At 32.4% G+C, this 16,896-nt stretch overlaps 1 protein-coding gene across 1 annotated transcript in view; it reads left to right on the forward strand.

The window, feature by feature from the left end:
- The window catches only part of LOC143640640 (roundabout homolog 2-like), a gene marked incomplete at its 3' end in the record, with an annotated part of 52,214 nt that overhangs the window by 20,786 nt on the left and 14,532 nt on the right, over positions 1-16,896 (forward strand). The window contains 2 exon segments of the mRNA XM_077108293.1: positions 8,283-8,543; positions 10,605-10,810. Of these exon segments, the coding sequence (XP_076964408.1) occupies positions 8,283-8,543; positions 10,605-10,810 (467 nt within the window).

A 16,896-nucleotide genomic window follows, 5' to 3' on the forward strand; every position in this document is an offset into this window, starting at 1 on the left:
AAACAGGTCAAAAGAATATATTCTCTTTTTCTGTATGAATAAATCCTATGTCTTCCTTATAATTCCTAGGTCACTGTTTATTTTGACTAGACCTTTATGTAACCTAAAATAGAGAATACAGACAGTTTTTCTTTGCATAAATTTTCTTTACTTAGAAATATATATATATATATATATATATATATATATATATATATATATATATATATATATATATCAGTTTATTTGAATGATAGATTTAAATCTTGTCTTGGTTCAAAAAAATATCATATGTATGTACTTATCATTTATTCTATCTGCTTTCTAAATCTTCTGAGGTTCCCAGAGTACTTTTCATAACTGTTTTCTATGTCATAGCTTTTGTTTTCTTTCAAAAACATTATTTTCCCATATATTATATATATATATATATATATATATATATATACACACACACACATCTGTATAGATATAACATGAATTATATATATAAATATATATACACACACACATAGTATGTATACATGTACACACATCACACACATACACACACACACACACACACACACACACACACTCATCACATATTTTTTGTATGTTTTTTTCTCCCTCCAAAGGACTTTATTTGTTTCTCTGGGATTATAGTGCCCATATATGTTCATATTATTATCATTTATATATTTTAGAAATATATTGACCTATGAAATAGGCAGCTAAGGGTACATGCTTTCTTTCCGTAACTTAAAAAAAATTAAATTTTTTATATGAAATTAATTTACCTCAAGGTATAAATGTGTTAGTCTCACATGAATTGTGAGCAAAGAAATAGCAGACCTATAAGGGCTGAAGGTGTAGCTCAGTGTTGGAGCTCTTGCTTAGCCTGTGTGAGGCCCTGGGTTCAATCCCCAGCACTGCAAAAGAAAAGGAAGAGCAAAGATACATATTCCATAAGAAAAGATTATCACACAGAATTTTACAGTCTGCATTTTTAACAGAATCATCACAAAATGAGGGAATGAAATTTAAAAGATGAATATGAAGAGAAAGCAGTGCTATTAAAACTTTATAAGCATAAAATTGAAAACACAGATCACACAAAAATTATGGGTAATTTGGAATTCTTTCTATTATCTTTTTTTGTTGAGTCTACTTGAAATATATGTACAATATAATAAGGCCAGTTACTCATTAAAATAAAACTAATTCCATCAAAGTGAGTACTAAACTTATCACTTGATTTGTTTTATCTAGCAGTAGAATTGGAAATACTAATTTGATAATGAAATAACATATGCTATTGCAGACTTTTATCTTTTGACAAAATCATTTTCAGAATATCAAGATATAAAGCAAAAACTTATTTCTTAAGGGGATTTTAATTTGTTTAAATATTCATCCAAAATATATGATATTAAAAAAATCCCTTTTTAAAGATTTCTATAATATCAACTTGATTTTTTAAATAGGTAAATTATATTTGTTGACCATATACATGTATATATCTACATGCATGTGTATATGTATTCATATGTATATTTGAAGTTTATTTAGGATGTATTTTAGTCCTTATTTACCTTTGAATTTTTATCACTTTACCTAGTATTTGCTGAAAAAAAGTCATTCTTGCTCAAAGTAATGGTTAGGTCTTAAACAGTTAATAATACTAACCACAGAATTAGATTTACTTCTATTTTAGGTTTTTTTTTTCAAAGAATATTGTAGGTTTTATTTCAATTGTTTGTGATGAAAACATATTTAAAGTCAATGCAAAAAGAACAAATTAAACTTACTAACCTGAGGCTGATATTGTTCCTTTACATATAATCTTTACATTTTGGTGTTTTCTAATGTGCAAACCTCACACTACCAAAAAGGAAATATTATTAGACTCAGGTTGTAGTCTGCTATTCATGAAATTAACGTTGACTATTTCACAGATGAGAACTTCTATAGAATCTTTTTATATTTTAGTGTGAAAACTTCATAATTTAGGCTTGAGGTTTTCTTCATATTCAAAGTAGAGAAACTTTAGAATTAATTTTTTGCTTTTGATAATTTTTACTTCTATCCATCAAGGATTCTGCAGTTATACTACTTACAGAGATATACAGATTATGACACTTTTATTTCTAACATCCTAATAGATAATTTAATCCACAAATATTTCTATCAAGTATAATAAGTGCTAAGCATTGTACTTGGAAGAGACATAGGAGACACAAGATAAATGTACAATTACTAGGGAAAACTGACCTGTGACCCAGAGGGGAAGATAGAAAGCACATTCTAGATAGTAACCCCCTTCACAACACTTATCCATCTCCATCTCTCTGTCTCTCTGTCTCTGTCTTTTTCTCTCTGACACACACGATTTTGTACAATGAGCTCTTGGGGAATTTTGTATACAAAATAATAATTTGTCTACCCCAAGGAATAATCATAGATGCCAGGTAAGCAGGTAAGTCTTCAAAAAGCTGATAGCTGCAGAATATGTCCGTGAATCTTGAATCATTTCTTCATAAAGAACATTGCCAAGTTGGGTGGTTGTTAGATGCCAGATATAGAGCAAAAAGTAAGGACAAAGGAGAACAAGAAATAAGTCTCTGATCTAATGGATCTTATGTACTAGAAATAGGTCATTAATAAATAGCTGCATTGAAACAATACTAAGGTCACTATTTGAACAAATGGAAAGAAATTTCTGTGGGGAAAGAAAAAATTAAAATTAATACTATGTGTGATGAGAAAATGAGAGTAGAAATAGCTCCATTGGTCTTCCTTTGGAAACCCTGCCCTATTCTAGTTAGAGGTATCTGCTTTTCTCTTAGTTGCCCCTATTCAGTACCACCCACTTCCATGCCCTACCCTCAGCACTTTATTTTAATTACTTGTCTGCATCCTTCAGCAATTGGTGGCTTCTGTATGTGGTTTTATGAGCTTTAACCTACATTTTGTATGACAACATCTGACATGGAGTCTTAGTTTTCATCTTGAATCCTTAATGCCATAGGAAAATTCTGATTTTTGAATACAGATGATGGATTGGAGAACATGATGCTGAAGGACATGAGATTGCAGGTGGATCACATACAAGATATCATAGCATATGATCTAGAAATCATATGATATAAAAATGCTAAGGCAGTAAAATAAGAGGATGAAAGTGGGTAGGTGCGAAAGGAGTAGATTTAGGCACAATTCCTAGCTGATAAAAACTGTGATCTGGAAAGTATAGTCTCTAGTTTTTGTTACAATTTTTAGTATAATTTCTAAGTGTTTAGAAATCAGCAATTTTCTTTCTAAGCATTTCTTGGACCAGTCTTTCCTTACAATACTAAATACCAAAAGTTATCAAAGCATTTTCCAAATAACAAAATATTTAATTGTTAATTCAATAATATGGTAACAATGCTAAATGTTCTCTCTCATCAATATGCATCTTCAGTTAGACAAAATAGTGTTAAAATGTATTAGTTCTTCACTATAAATATATACATTTTATTATAGTCATGATGCTAGGAAGCATTGAATAATAATTAAGTATAAAACTGGTGCTTTGCTTTGTTATTGCAATTAGAGATTGGCAAGCTTTTGCTAGTGTTGAACTTCATTGTATTTTTTATTAGTAATTTGATATTTGTATTTGGCCTTTAACAAGTTAGTTCACATGCGGCATTGATTTGCCATCATCTTTATCATTATTCATCAGTCAAGACATAACATGACGCCTCATATTTCACTGACAGAATGTCAAAAGAACAAGCACTTCCCTAGGAAAGGTTGACCAGAAGAACTATGGTTTGGCATTAGGAGAATTTTTATTCATTTTAATGTTACACAAGAAAAAGATGAAATTCTATCTCTCAAATAAGATGTGTATTATAAAATGTGAAGGAAACTATCAAAACAGATTTACATTTTTATAGACTTCATAGGCACATCTGTAGTCTTTTCATCCTTCCTTAGTAGCTGCATGAACTAAGCCTAAAATATATGTTCCTCTGGAATGGATCAAGACTTGACTATTTCAGAGATGATGAACAATTCTTTGCCATTTTGATTTGCACTATATCCCAGATTCCTTTCCTCTATTCTTTCATATTTTTCTTCTTTGAATATTCTTTCCTTCTTTGTTTATTTATCTAATGTTGGTACAAATCACTTTGAATCCATGGACTGTTCCTAGCTTTGCTTATATACTGCATGTAGACTTATATACAGAGTTGGTATATTAAAGTTCTAGAGTAACTTTGAAAAAGGACATAGAAGAATTGGTGATAAAATGTATAGTATGTTTGTGAGATAGGTGATGAAATATGTTTTAGTCATTTAATACACAATGCAATGCATTTACATAGTATTAAAAATAATGTTTTAATGGTTAGACACTTCTTTGCCTGATATTATTTGAATAATAAAAATGAATCTAATACAACTTACTACCATGTTTTTTTTGTTACCTTAACACATGTGATGCATATACCATACACTTTTCCTTTCTCTTATGTTCATCTTGTGTTTTCATTCCATAGGTATATCTCTAGTAGATTATTGAAAGTAAGAACAGTTTACTATTTATGGACTACACAAATTTTAGGAGATAACTGGCTAATTTCATTTGAAAGATTAAGTATATAGTTTTTTATTTAAAAGTATAATATATATGGGAATAAACCAATGTAAGAAAGTGCAATTATGACTTTCTGACACAAAAATAAATGTGCTCTTTTCTACTGAATTTTACAAAGTAAATGTAAATTTAATTGATGAACTACAATGGTAAACACATTCTATACTGAAAAAGGACAATTATTTTATGATTAGCTTTCTTGTATATTTTTTTGTTTGAGTTAATAATATGATATTTAAAGTTAAGTAAGAAAATAAACCTAAGCATTTTTATTAATTAATCAAATTGTGTGTTTTCATTTCAAATCAGTAAATATGCTTATAACCTACTATTTTTAAGGTATACTGTTAGGGGCAACAGAACAAGAACAGTTCCGTGTTATAACTCTAAGGTAGCTTAAATCCACTTGAGAAAAAGATACCATAAACATGTGAAAAGTAAATACAAAAATAATTTAAAGTGTTAAAAGAGTCCAACATTGGAAAGAACATTAGATGGTGCATAATCAATTTTCAAATAAATGTAGAAAAATATTGTCAGCACCAGTTAAGAAGAGTAGTTTAGCAATGCTAGTTGGCCTCATCAAGGAAATCTTTATAAAGATATGAGATTTCACCTATAGCATGAGGATTTATCAGATTAAGATAGGTAAATTTGGAGGCATCCAGTTTATTTGAATAACTTGGATTCTATGAACAAACCTACCAGAAAAGTACGTAGACAAGAGGAGACAAACCAATTTAGTTTGAGCAGAAGATTCATGTTGAGAAACTATAAAACCTATCCTAAAGGTAGACTAAAGATTAAATATATTTAATAAACAGAATAGATAAGAGAAATGAAATTGGTAGACCATTCTCATATTTTCATAGAAAAAAAAATGTAAGTGGTGCTCTGCTTCACCTGTGCCCATTTTTTTTTTCTTTCTTTGGAAGATATTGCCATTTAGGAAACTATCTGAATTGTTCCAAAACCATTTCCCTTCCACATATGTCACTTAAAATTTTCTCTTTTTAGTGATCACTGTAGCCTTGATCAACCCCAAAACAATATTAGGCCTTCCAAATCAATTCTATAGTACCCTGTATTTTTAATAATTTACTTAATATCAATCTACTGAATTGTATGCTATATGAAATAAAGTCAGGACCCTAACACATAACTCTTGGGAAAAAAGGATGATAAATTTGGGGTTACTTTAAAAAGAGATTTTATTTTTATAGACCAGTTTTTGGATCACAAAAAAATGAAGAAAAGCATAGTGATTTATCCCAACTTTCACATATGCATAATCTCCTATCATCTCTCACCAAGCTGGTGCAATTATTCTAGTTGATGAACTTGCATTGGCACATCATTATCTCCCAGAATGCATCATTTCCCACAGGGTTTACTTATCATGTGGTACATTTTGTGGTTTGGACAGATTCAGGTTGACATGTATCTACCATTATTGTATCATACAAAATATCTTCACTGTTCCAAAATCCACTTTGCTTTTTGCCCATCTCTCACTCCCCAGAGTCTGGCACTACTGATGTTTTTACTCTTTTCATGGTTTTGCCATTTCTAGAATGTTCTGGAATTGGAAATATACAATCTATACCCTTTGTATATTGACTTCTTTCACTTACCAAGGTGCATTTATGTTTTCTCCATGTCTTTTTATGACTTGAAGCCCAATTCTTTTAAACATTGAATAATATTCCATTGTCTGGATGTATCTGTTTATTTATTCAACTTCTGGGGATATCTTAGCTACTTCCAAATTTTGGCAATTATAAATAAAACTGCTATACATGTCCACATGCAGGTTTTTATGATATATTCAGTTTTTAACAAAATGATTAAAATGTTACTCAAGTGAAGATATTCAACTTACAGTGGATCTATATGAGTTACAGTTTTTTTTTTATAAGGGAGATCAAGACTAGTTATGCATAGCTGTGATATGGATAGTTAATTCTAATTTTAGGTACTAAGCACTAGCAATGGAGAAGAGTATTAAATAGTTCTTGGACTTAAGGATCTCACAGAATAATAGGACAAAAGAGACAGAGACAAATAATCCCAATATAACATGGTTAGTTCCACAATGTAGGTATTATAAAATTCTAATCAGTTGTATATGGAAATGGTAGAGAAGGTTCCACAAAACTAACCACCTTTGAGGTGACCAGAAACCCACAGGCAGATAGATGATTTGAGAACAGTCATACTCAGACCCAGAGTTTAGGAAACATTAGAAAATAGGCTGATGTTGGGGAAATAGTGAGAAACAGGGCTAAAATAACAGATTAATCCATTGGGGAAGGATCTTTTAAGCCAGCTAATGAGTTTTGACTTTTCTCATATTAGTTATGATCGTAAGTGTAGGTGTGATGTGAATTAACATCCTGTTGCCTGCATTAAAGATAGGGTGGAAAAGAAGAAAAGAGAATCAGAAAGCTAGTGAACTATTTTATAGAAGGTGACTGATCAATAATTATGGAAGAGGAGATGTAGGAGGCAGATTCAGGAGATATTTAAGATGTTGAATTAAGAAAACAATTAAATCCTTTATTATTCTTATCTTATACTTAAAAATCTATAAAAAAGTATATTAGGACTTATTTGATTTCTGAAAACATTAGGGTTACAGAAAAAGTATAAGTAGAAATTCTGCTTATTTTGTACCACAACAAAAACATATTCCTGGTCATATTATGGTCATATTCCTGGACCATAATCCCGTTTCTAGATGTAATTTGAACATGAAATATAAGTATTTAAAATAATTGTATTTTGTGCACTTAAAATATGTCAATGAGGTTCATTTCATATTAAATATTTTACTACAATAAAACAATTTTTTTAAAAATATATATTTTGTAGGGCAAGGTTTTGAACTTCTGTTTTCTGGTTTGAATTTAACACTCAATGTAAGAAGAAGCATTTGATTTTACTGATAAAATTAAGGGAAATAAACTAATATTGAGTATAATTTGTGTCATGAAGTCTTATGACTGGAATATCAAATAGAAAGGTTGTCATAAGTCTAGAATAAAAGCAAATCAAGGGGCTGGGGATGTGGCTCAAGTGGTAGCGCCCCCGTCTGGCAAGCGTGCGGCCCGGGTTCGATCCTCAGCACCGCATACAAACAAAGATGTTGTGTCTGCCAAAAACTAAGAAATAAAATATTAAAATTCTCTCTCTCTCTCTCTCTCTCTCTCTCTCTCTCTCTCACTCTCTCTCTCTCTCTCTCCTCACTCTCTCTTTAAAAAAAAGCAAATCAAGTTCTCTGATACTTCTTATATGGTCAGTCAGCTCTATTGATGTATTCTGCTGGTGCATAAGAGAAGGAAGCAGTTAAGTCTACAAGCACTAAATTCATTAATTGTCTTTTATTAGCAATTTGGTGTTTCCACATGAGTAACTTTGTTGGGAAGTTATTGCTTTTTGTAACTGTGGGGTAACAATTAGCAAAAAAGATCTTTAAAGAATAAATTGAGATACTGAGATAACAGTTGTAATTACAATTTCAAATTAGGTGATTTACTATAGTAGCATTGACAATGTGATCAGGATGAAGTAAACTGAGAGAACATTTTAGACACCGTGTGGTTGCTGTTTATTGTCAGTGTAGCCATTTTTGTTTGTCTATTAATGTGCATTTTTCCTCATCTAATTTCAGCTATGACAGTGATAGTTGGTGCCCACCATTACCAGTACAAACATACTTACACCAGGGTATGGAACATGAACTGGAAGAAGATGATGATCGGGTCCCAACTCCACCTGTTTGAGGCGTGGCTTCCTCTCCTGCTATCTCTTTTGGACAACAGTCTACTGCCACTCTTACTCCATCTCCACGGGTAGAGATGCAACCCATGCTGCAGGCTCACCTGGATGAACTGACAAGGGCATATCAGTTTGATATAGCAAAACAAACATGGTAAATATATTCACTGAGTCAAGGGATCCATGTTTTCTGCACATGGAAATGCCCTTTTATATAAATTCACAAGACATATTCATAAAACTATACACATGGGGACAAAATTTTGATTTTGTATACTCGTTAATCATTTAGAAAATGATTTAACTACTACAGAAATGTTAATTTGACCAAAGTCACATAGCTAGTTGGAGAGTAAGCTAGAGCAAGAATTCAGGTCTGCTGAAATTCAGTCTAAAGTGCTATTTGGCTACAGTGGAATCTTCTAATTTACAACTGATTTAGCTTCAATTAGCTTATCCTTGAACTCACTTTTAATGCCATGATGAAGGACTCCTTTTGGATTCTTCAAAATGCCTGTGATTAATTCTGCATGTGGTTGTGAATATGTAAATCCAAGCTTCTGCAAATCACTTATGGTCAGTGTCAGTTATTAAAAGACCCTCTTTGGGCAGAATTAAACAAATCAGAAAAATAACAAATGTACTAACAGAAAATGCATTTTTTAAAATCATAAAGAATAGATTAAAAACCCAAATTTCATTTTTTTTCTTTTGGTACCAAGGATTGAACCCAGGGTCACTTAACCACTAAACCACATGCTCAGCTGCCCCCCTCACCCACACCTCAGACAGGTTGTCTCTAAGTTTCTTAGGGCCTCACTAAATTGGTGTCTTTGAATTTGTGATCCTCCTGCCTCAGCTTTCTGAACCACTGGGATTACAAGCCTGTGCCACCACACCAGGATCTATAGTTTTTTCTTCTAATTATTAAAAAACTTTCATAAATTGTAGATGCAATTCATATAGGTATCTTGTACAAATATGGTAGATCATAATTTTATAGGGTTGGTTGTTTTTTCCAATGTTTTTCTCTCAGATAGTGATATATAGGCCTGCACCCTTGAAAACAAAATCTCTGTGACATTCTTTGAATTATGTTCTCTTGATTTATACCCTGTGCTTGAAATCATGGTAGCTTTTTTAAAAGATAATATTATCTTTCTTTTTATGGGAGGGTAATTCTAGCTACTAGAGTAAGTTGATTATGAGATGACTCTTATTCTCAGTGTTAATTGACTATTTTTAAAATATAACAGCTATATTAAAATATAACATAGTTAACTATACATACAAAGAGATTCTCAAACAGGTATGTCACTTAAAGCTGTATAAACATGCTCTTTCCTTAGGATAAGAGGGTCTTGAACATTTTCTCATTTTTTCTAAAGATTAAAGACAACCTCCTGTTACACATAATTATTTTATGATACATCACTGGTTAAAATGAAGCCAATTACTTAAAGAGTGATAGGATTCTCTCAAGGTTAACTGGTGAAATCACAACTTTAAGTCATTTGAAGCAGAGACTTTGGCTCAGGGGTTCTCAAATTTGTGTGTTTTGAAATCATATGGAGAACTTTAAAATATATTGGTCCTAAGTCCCACCTCTAGGCAGATTCTGATTCCATACTCTGAGCTTTGACTGAGGACAGCCCAAGTTGGGGCAGTTACCATGGAGGTGAACCTGCTTCCTATCTGCATAACTATGGGCAACTTGCTTACCACTTGCATGCTATAGTTAATGTGTTTAAAATGATGTCAGAAATAATAGCTCATGTATAAAATGAAAGGGCAGTCCTCACACCACTCTCATTTCTGATAAAAAATACAAATATCAGGGTCCTGAGACCACACTGAAATTCAAGAATTCACTAGAAAAATTTATAGAAATCTATTATTCTCAAAGACATAGTTAACTTCTGTAAAAACATATAAAGTCAGCAAAGAGAAGAGTTATGAGGCAGAGTCTAGAAAAATCCCCAAAGCAGAGCTTCTTGTTGTTTCTTCCAATTGGAGTCAAGGACAGCACTACTTTCCCTTAAGTGTGACGATACACAGGGGATATTGCCAGACTTGGAAATGAGTTTCAAAAGACAACAGTAAAAGAACAAAAGAAGAATACTGTTACCATAGCATGCCATTTAATTCTTATTACAATGTTTTTGAATGTTAATGGACTGCTTTTCCCATTTTATTGTTTCCATTTGAATTCTAGGCACATTCAAAGCAATAATCCACTCCCACAGCCCCCAGTTCCACCATTAGGTTATGTGTCAGGAGCCTTGATTTCTGACTTGGAAACAGATGTTTCAGATGATGATGCTGATGATGAAGAGGAAGCTTTAGAAATCCCCAGGCCCCTTAGAGCACTAGACCAGACACCCGGATCCAGTATGGACAATATAGACAGTTCTGTGACAGGTAATGGAACTGATTTAATATGAATAACTGACCTATTTGCAATATTGAAATGCATCAAAAATCAAGTACTTTCTTACTTTCTTATGTAAGATTTATTCCACTCCATCTATTTCTGTAACATTTTAAATATGTTAATGTTAAACACAAAATTCAAAAAGGATTTGGAAATACTTTTGCTTTGCTGCAAAAATGATAAGAAAATTCATGAATTTTAAAAAGCTTTAAAGACATGAAAGAAAACTCAATTATAGTCATGGCTTTAATGAAAAGTTCACTGTGCTAGGGAACCAAGTCTATTACATAAAAAAAAAAAAAAAAAACTTTTAGAAATGATATATTTTGTATATCAGGAGGAACATACAAAATGAATGCAATCTTAAAATGCTTCTTGATATTTCACACTGTAAAACCATTCACTGATGAAAATAAGCAAGTCTTCAGAAAAAGACTCTTCAGTTGCACAAGGTATTAATTTTAGAGTGGAAAATGCATAGTGAGATAAACCATGCATTTATGCATTTTATAGTGTAGAATCCAACAACTTCCCCTTTTCCAAGAAGTATATTTATTTTGACTTATTTACTCCTCTGGCTTCTGCTTGCCTTGTTCACCAAGTGAAAGACTTCAGTTGGTACCCTCCTCTGATGATTCCAGGACTGATGTGTAACCTATGTCCAACAATTTCAATTGGAAATTTTAAAATCTTAATATGTACACAATATATATGGTGAAAAGTAAAAATTCAGTATTTCTGTTCACATAGTTATACATTCTTTGATACACAGGCACACACACAAAAAATGCCTTTTACAAAATTATGAAGACCTAGCTACTCCATACTAAGCCTGGTCTTTGCATTTCTTTAGGATTTCTAAGGAAACTACACATATCTGTATTTTCCTGGATGACAACTTTCATCCTAGAAAGCATCTTATCACAGTCTTAATTTACTTTTAATCCAACAGTTTCCGAATTCCACAGACTTTGTGTTCCATATTAGTTCTGCAAACACAAATGGAAACTGGTTTAGTGCTGAGAAAACATGAGTGCCTTCACTTTTCCTGTACAGCCCTCTCTGCATGAGGAAGTGCATGATGCATGAGTCCACTATTCGGTTTTCCTTCTTGCTTGATGGATGGTCAGCTTGCCAGTCAAATTAAGATTTAAGAACTGCAGATATACTGGTGTGATTTGAAACCCAGATCCAACCCACAGTGACAGAGCAAAAGTTAAAATCTTTGAATTCAGAAAGCTGACTTATTAGGGCACTATTATGTTAAGCCTCTTTGCCTGAATTTCTAGCATAATCTCCTTAAGGGTAAAATTCTGCATATTTTTGCATATTTCACTAATGATACTGAACTCTTTTTTTCCTTTAGGAATGCAGTAAAAATGTGCAATAATGATGAAAAAAAGTCAGCTATGCTGATGTAGTTCTTTTATTAAATACTATAATTAGAAAGATGATAAATGTATCTATAAATTGGGAGAACACCACCCTGCACTTTTACATACACACCTGTCAGGAACAAGTAAGGATGTCTAAAATAGTCCACTGGTTAAGATGTCAAGTTTAAACATCTTAAGTAACCTGCATTTCTCCTGTTGGTAATATAATGTTAATTCCAAATGAAGCTCTTATTGCTAAGAAAAGAAAGTCTAAATTTTCCTACTTGAATTCACTGCTTAATTACTTCTGAATATAGAAACCTCAGGGTGTTTAGGCATGAATTCCACAATGCACTTATCCTATGAATAATACATCTCCTTAGCAGAAGTTGTACTTTACACTTAAGCAACTTAAGCACCTCCCCCATACACATTTTTTTGTCTTTCCATGCACCAATGACTTTGAGGAGAAAGTTTGATCAAAGATTTGATTTGCCTTCCAGGGTGTGTTGTGTGTCTATGTGTATGTGTGTAGGAAGTGTGAATGAGTATATGTAGGTACTAGTGTGGCCATAGGGGATGTGAGTATTAGTGTATGTACATATGTAGGGTGTAGAGTGCATGAGTATAAATGTGTGTGAGAACAAGGAAGATTGAAAGTGCATATACAGTGTGAGTGTGAATGGGGTGTGCACATCTATACAGGGTATGTGCATGTATTACACAGTTTTCAATTCTATACAGTTTGTGAACATGTGTGTAAAGTGTATGGTATACATGTGTGTATGAAAGACAAGGCACAATGTGTGTGGAATATGTGTGAGTCTATGTAGCGAGTGAATATATTTGTGTGTGAGGGAGAGCAACTAGGATGTACATGTAATTGTGTGTGTACACATGCCTGTACATATGCTCAGGTGGATGTTTATGTGGACCAAATGTAATCAAAACCAACGTGCTAATAAATATTGTTCTAATGATGTTCTTAGGTTTTGTTCAGCTATAAGGCTACTTTAATAGTGCTAATAGAGATAGGCCATAATACACATACTCCTTCAATGAGCTTTGGAGACTAGAGGACTCTGAACTTACCGTCAGTTTCTTAGAGTTCTAAACTCGCCTGTGGTGTAAATTAATCTTTACTTTCAACTGAAATTCCCTTATATTGTCATTTTCATGAAGCAAATGACCATTTTTATTAAATAGAACTAACAATTTCCATTCCTGGAGACTCTAAAGCCATCCAGAATGGATGTAACACTGGGTAACACAGTAACACTGGGTGGGCTGAAAGTCTTTATGTAAAATTTCAAATTTTACTTGGCTGAATTGTACTCCCAACTGCCAGCATAGGGAATACCAGCCACTAACAGTCTACAGAGCTTTATTCTGTAAAAAATATATATATATATATACATTAACTCCAAATATTTTCATAGCAAGTATGTAGTTTGTGAATGGCTACTTAAATCTTGAAATGATCATCAAGAATGAAAAAGAACAAAAAGAAACGAAAATATCAATAATTCCACATCCCATGATCTTAGTAATGGTAATATGTATTTGCAAGTCTCCTGTTTCATGTATTTATTCCCTAAACATTTATTTTAAGCCCATGACTTCTAGTCACTTGAATAGACATTTAGATTTAATAATAGCAACAACCAAACAGCAATAATAATAATAAAGTAGAAAACCTAGCTCCTAGTCAATGCATGATACCCTTCTAAGCAGTGGCTTGTTTTTTCCTATGGCTGGCTGAGCTAAGAATGGATTTAAATGTTAGAGTTTGTAAAGAAACAAGATGTAAGTATGAAATCAGAACTAAAGAATGCATGACAGAACTATAGAATGGAGAAGCCTAAATTATTTGGTTTCTTACATTTGTAGAAAGAACTCCCTGCCCTGATGTAAAGTTTTACCATCTACTAACTCATTTAATCCTCATAACCTCATTTTTATTGTTGTTGTTCTCATTTTATAGCTAAAGAAATTGAGTCACAGAAGGATTTACATCCTTTTTGAAGGTTATCTGCCAGATAAGTGGCAGAAGAATGAACAAAATCAATCAGTTTTACTTTAAAGATAAATTACTATGATCTCTGCCCTGGAAATGCCCAGTTCATTCTAATCCTCAGAATTAGCATATTGAAGAGGAAAATAATGTTCTGTTTTTTTTTTTTTTTTTACTTCTCTCTCTCTCTCTCTCTCTCTGTGTGTGTGTGTGTGTGTGTGTGTGTGTGTGTGTGTTGAGAGGAATAAGTATGTATTTATAAAAATAAAATATGCATTTTATCACTGGAAACGTTAATCCTTTCCCACAATGTGCTTAATTTTGATAAAAATATTGAATTTGATATGACTTTTATTATTTATTCTTCTCATATTTATCTCTGTGTGCAGTTACCTTTTTCTAATAAAATTAAAATCCATTAGCTCTTTTGGAAGGAATATTATTTTTATAATTTTTATTTTAATTTGTGCTTAATACTATTTGATTGTAATAATGTACATTTTTTTAAGTTTCATACCATCACACTGCATTTGGGACTAAGCAATGTCTATGCAACATTGTCTTGGGAAATATGGACTGTTTCTTCCTCAGTGTTCAACTTGTCAGCTTTGCTCTCTGAATACCAGGGAGGGGCAAGATTTCAAGATTTCTTTCTCTAACTTCCAAAAGGTGGTGGGAGTCAAGGATAAGTGTTTCCTGAATTTAATGACACCACCATGAAAACAAACCAAGGAAAGAGGAGAGTGGGAGAGGACAATGTCCTGAACATGTAGTCAAGATTCTAACTGCCTCACTGATTACAAAAAGACCCAGATTGAGTGTTGTAAAGTGAAACGAATAAAATTTTCCTTGCCTGTTGGATCCCACATGAACACTACAGCTGAAAGGAAATTGTGGCCCTGTATTTTCCACTTTATATCTTTGGAGGTTTTTACTGGAACTCCCATACCAGATGAGTATGAAAGTAATAAAACCAGACATCCTCACCATCTGACCTGAGCACACAGCTTTTGGGTCCTTGGACTCGGGAAAGTTTGATCTGACAGATGGTGAAGCCTAATGGCCTAACAATTTCTCTCCCTCACACACAAATACACTCACTCCCTACTCAGACTCACACACACTCCACACACTTGCCACACTTTGCTTCTGCTACAAAAGCATAATAATTGAGTATTAAGGCAAATTCCAGGAATAATGCTAAAATTAAGGAAATCATTATCTGATGTCTTTAAAAAGAAATTAAATATATACTTTGGAATTTAATGGATAAGAAAAGTGCATATTTTATGCACAATATTTTGAGATGAGTTAACAAGTATTATATGAACCAAGGGAAGAGATTTTTTAATTGCTTATTTTGCTTTTCCTATATGACACATTTCTCTCCCTTCCTCCCTCCCTCTCTCCCACTCCCTCCCACCTTCCCCCATGCCTTTCTCTCTCTGGAATATAGGTGGGACTATTGTATATTCAGACATTTGAGTGTAAAAAGAATTTCCAGAGACTTGAAATATTTCTCTGCCTCTAAACAGAAGTCAATATTTGGATTGATTTGATCAAAGACATTTAGAGTTGAAGATTTTACTTAGCAGGTAGTTAGGCAATGAGAACTTCATAGAAAAAATTTCAGGATTAAATATTGGCTCAAAAAATGGGGGAACATTAGTTTTTGTATCTCATAAAAATGGTAATGCAACAATTATCAGGGTCATATTAGAAAGCACAGACTTTACTCTAGCTTAATGGATCTAAGGATAAGCATTTATCAGCAAGGAAGGATTTAGCATATAACGACATGTAAATGAATTGATGACTGATCATAAATTAATTTTAGTGCTGAAGATGTAATAGAGACACAGCAAGATGCCACTTTATCATGGTATTTTATGTTCAGTAACATTTGAGCAACAACTTAATGTCCTGTGTGCATTTTTTCTTTAACAACTTGAATATATTTGAGATATTTTTTGACCTTTCAGTAATTTTAAAGCTGAGAAATTTGGAAAGATTGAGAACATAAACACAAATAAATTTCTCTATAGGACATAAATTCATTTTTCATTAAGTGTTTAAGTATGTATTGATTATGTTTGGGGCTATAATGTGTCAAATGAATACAAATCTCATATAATTTGTAAGAATCTCTGGCTGAACTCCTTTTACCTGGTGTTCACTTTTATTTTCATGTTTATGCTTACATTTACAAAAAAAAACTGTTACCACTAAATGACTTCCTTTTTAATTGATGAGTTACTCTTTTTTGTTTTCTTTCAATTACTGTCTTTTTTCCTCCCCCTTTTCTCTTCCTCCTCAAGGATTTCTACCCTTCTCCTCCTTCTTTCCCTCCTCTCTTTAATAATTGTTTGCCTGAATCTTCAGATCATTCTTGATGTTCAAATCAAAAGTAAGAGGAAAAATTGTAATGACTGAGAGGTAAAATCAATAAATGTTAAAAATTTTAACGATTTTATGGTAGGAACTTTAACATATGTTATAGACCTTTTTGTTCATACAATATGACTAAACTTCTTTAAAATTGTCCTACGAAGGTACTAATTCTATGTATCTCATCCCCAATTCAGAGGAAAGTTGAAGACTTACCAGAAAGGCAGAGTAATGAAGGAAAAGAAAATATCGATTTCTTTCTGTTTATATTGGTTGCAATCTATTGAAGCAACTA

This window comes from Callospermophilus lateralis, unplaced genomic scaffold (assembly GCF_048772815.1).
Source record: "Callospermophilus lateralis isolate mCalLat2 unplaced genomic scaffold, mCalLat2.hap1 Scaffold_408, whole genome shotgun sequence".
Classification (NCBI taxonomy): Eukaryota; Metazoa; Chordata; class Mammalia; order Rodentia; family Sciuridae; genus Callospermophilus; species Callospermophilus lateralis.